At 43.7% G+C, this 2500-nt stretch overlaps 1 protein-coding gene across 1 annotated transcript in view; it reads right to left on the bottom strand.

Moving 5' to 3' along the window:
• Positions 1-2500, bottom strand: part of ralgapa1 (Ral GTPase activating protein catalytic subunit alpha 1) — a 46253-nt gene that overhangs the window by 11318 nt on the left and 32435 nt on the right. Inside the window, exon 38 of the mRNA XM_083551003.1 lies at positions 932-1090. Coding sequence (XP_083407129.1) covers positions 932-1090 — 159 coding nt within the window. The remainder of the gene's footprint in view (positions 1-931; positions 1091-2500) is intronic.

Below are 2500 nucleotides of genomic sequence, written 5' to 3'. Positions count from 1 at the left end.
CTGAACAGACGCTCCGCCCCTCACAGTCAGACTGAACAGACGCTCCGCCCCTCGCATTCAGACTGAACAGTTCTACCTATAATGCATTCTCTCTTCATCCTCTTTCTTGTAATTTTTTTTCTTCTTCTTTAATCTTCATATTTTTACTTTACTTTCTTTCTTTTCATTTTTAAAGTTTCAATTAGTTTTTTACTTTTTACTTATTTTTAAATTAAACTAACTCCCTATAATTTCTTTATACTTACATACACACACACACACATATACATTATATATATATATATATATATATATATATACATACATACACACACGAGCTGGTATCAAAATGTTTCAAGAATAGTTTTGTAACACGCCAACAGATGGCAGCACAAGGCTGCACACACAGTCACAGGGAGCACTGACCTTTACAGTCAAGCGTGCCAAAAGACATCGGCCTGTGCAACTGGTTCCATTCTGACCATGTGCGCACCCTGTCACTGAGCTCCTCCTCACACGTGAGCTTCACTCCAGATACTACACGATCCCACTTCTGCGCCCACCCTACTCGCCATATTTGAATCCTGCTGACTTCGCCCTCTTTCTGAAATGAAGATAAGCTTAAAGGTCGCCATTTTGACACGTTCAACACGCTTCAAAAAGAAGAGTTCCAGGAGATGTTACAGAAGAACACTGGGAGCACTGTATTACTGTGCAAGGGGAATATTTTGAAGGTGATTATGTGGAACCTTAGATAAAGTACCGTCTTGTAAACAGAGTCTCTTAACGTTTTCATACCACTGCGTATGTATATATATTTCTTTAATTGACTTATTTCCCATGTCATGTTACAATAGTGAGCAAATGGGAAGTGTGTTGAAGTGTGACGTAAGAAGTGTGTGTGTGTGTGTGTGTGTGTGTGAGAGAGAAGGAGAGAGAGAGAAAGACGTGCCTCTGGTTTCTTGATGATCTGGATACTGTACATGTGGTTCTTCATGGGGTAGATGATGATGAGGACGTCTCCGAACTCTGTAGGGATTATTCCTCTCCTGTAGTCCCGAATGTGTTCCGACCACACAATGTGGACCTCGTCATTCCCCAGGTGCCTTAACTGTGTGTGTAGAGAGAGAGAGAGAGAGAGCGAGAGAGATCACATCAACAAACCAGTGATTGATAAATGATGTAATGATCTCTCAGGTTGTATGATGACCCTGATTAACCTTTAACCATGCTAAGAAACAAAGAAGAAATCTGTACTTACACACACACACACACACACACACACACACACACACACACACACACACACAGAGGGGAGTGTAATTATTCAGCAGAAGTGGTGAAATGAGTATTATAATGTCATACTGTAGGGGGCGTGTCTTTATTAACATAAGTGTAATTCACTGAATCATTATTGTAATAATACAGAAGCGTCTCGGGATAAAGATTCTCCTCCAGTGTGCGCTTCCTGTCCTGCGTAAGTGCCAATAAATACATGTGATCAGGTTATAAATGTTGCGGTTGTATTCTGACGTGGGTAATGCGGCGCAATAGGAGCGCTGGTGCACAAGAATAAATGTGGCGAGGTTATGAAACTCTCAGACCGGGAGCGAGATGGCAGAACGAAAAAAGAATAAATCCTGACCCTGAGCGGGTGAATGAGTGTGTTTCGGTGACGGCGGCCCGGCAACACGCTTTAGCGTCTGTTTAACGTGGTTTAGCGTCACTGCTGGCCCATCATGCTCAGGATAAAGTTCCCAGAAGCCCTCGCAAATCCGATTTGGAGCTGAAAAGTCATGCGAGGCAGAGCGGCCAGGGGACAGGAGCAATCTAATTTGGGAGCCAAATGGCCACACGTGGCTCCCCCTTTAGGCCGTTTTTTTTCACACACACACACACACACGCACACACACACGAGGGCACACACATACACATTACAGCGATGTATTACACAACAATCCACACTAACAGCCATTTCTTCTGAGGCTGTGTGTGTGTGTGTGTGTGTGTGTGTGTGTGTGTGTGTGTGTGTGTGTGTGTGTGTGTGTGTGTGTTTATTGGACACTAAAACCAGTCTGGACACACTTCCTTGATGCTTTAAGAAATTGTTCTGTTCTTTGGCACACACACACACACACACACACACACACACACACACACACACACACACACACACACACACACACACACACACACCCACACGCACACACCCACACGCACACACGCACACACGCACAGCTGTTATGATAAGTGTAATTGTTGATTTATGAGCTCGGTATTCCATGCCCTGCTGTCTCTACACATTTATTACAACTGCAGCCTGTTAATAGCTTAATAAGTGTGTAATAAAACGTTTATAAACACGTTTAAAAATCCAGCTTTCTATTAACGTCTCTGTCTCACTGTCCTGCCACATGTAACACAAGCCCCCCCGCGTGACAGCATTAATGACAGGTGAACGGTGCTCCTCAAACGAGCTCGTGTCGTATTACAGTCAGGCTCGTTAGTGCTCATTAGACTC

This window comes from Silurus aristotelis (assembly GCF_946808225.1).
Source record: "Silurus aristotelis genome assembly, chromosome: 9".
In the NCBI taxonomy this organism is placed as follows: Eukaryota; Metazoa; Chordata; class Actinopteri; order Siluriformes; family Siluridae; genus Silurus; species Silurus aristotelis.
Note: the sequence above shows the minus strand (reverse complement) of the source record. Positions and strands in the feature narration are given on the sequence as shown.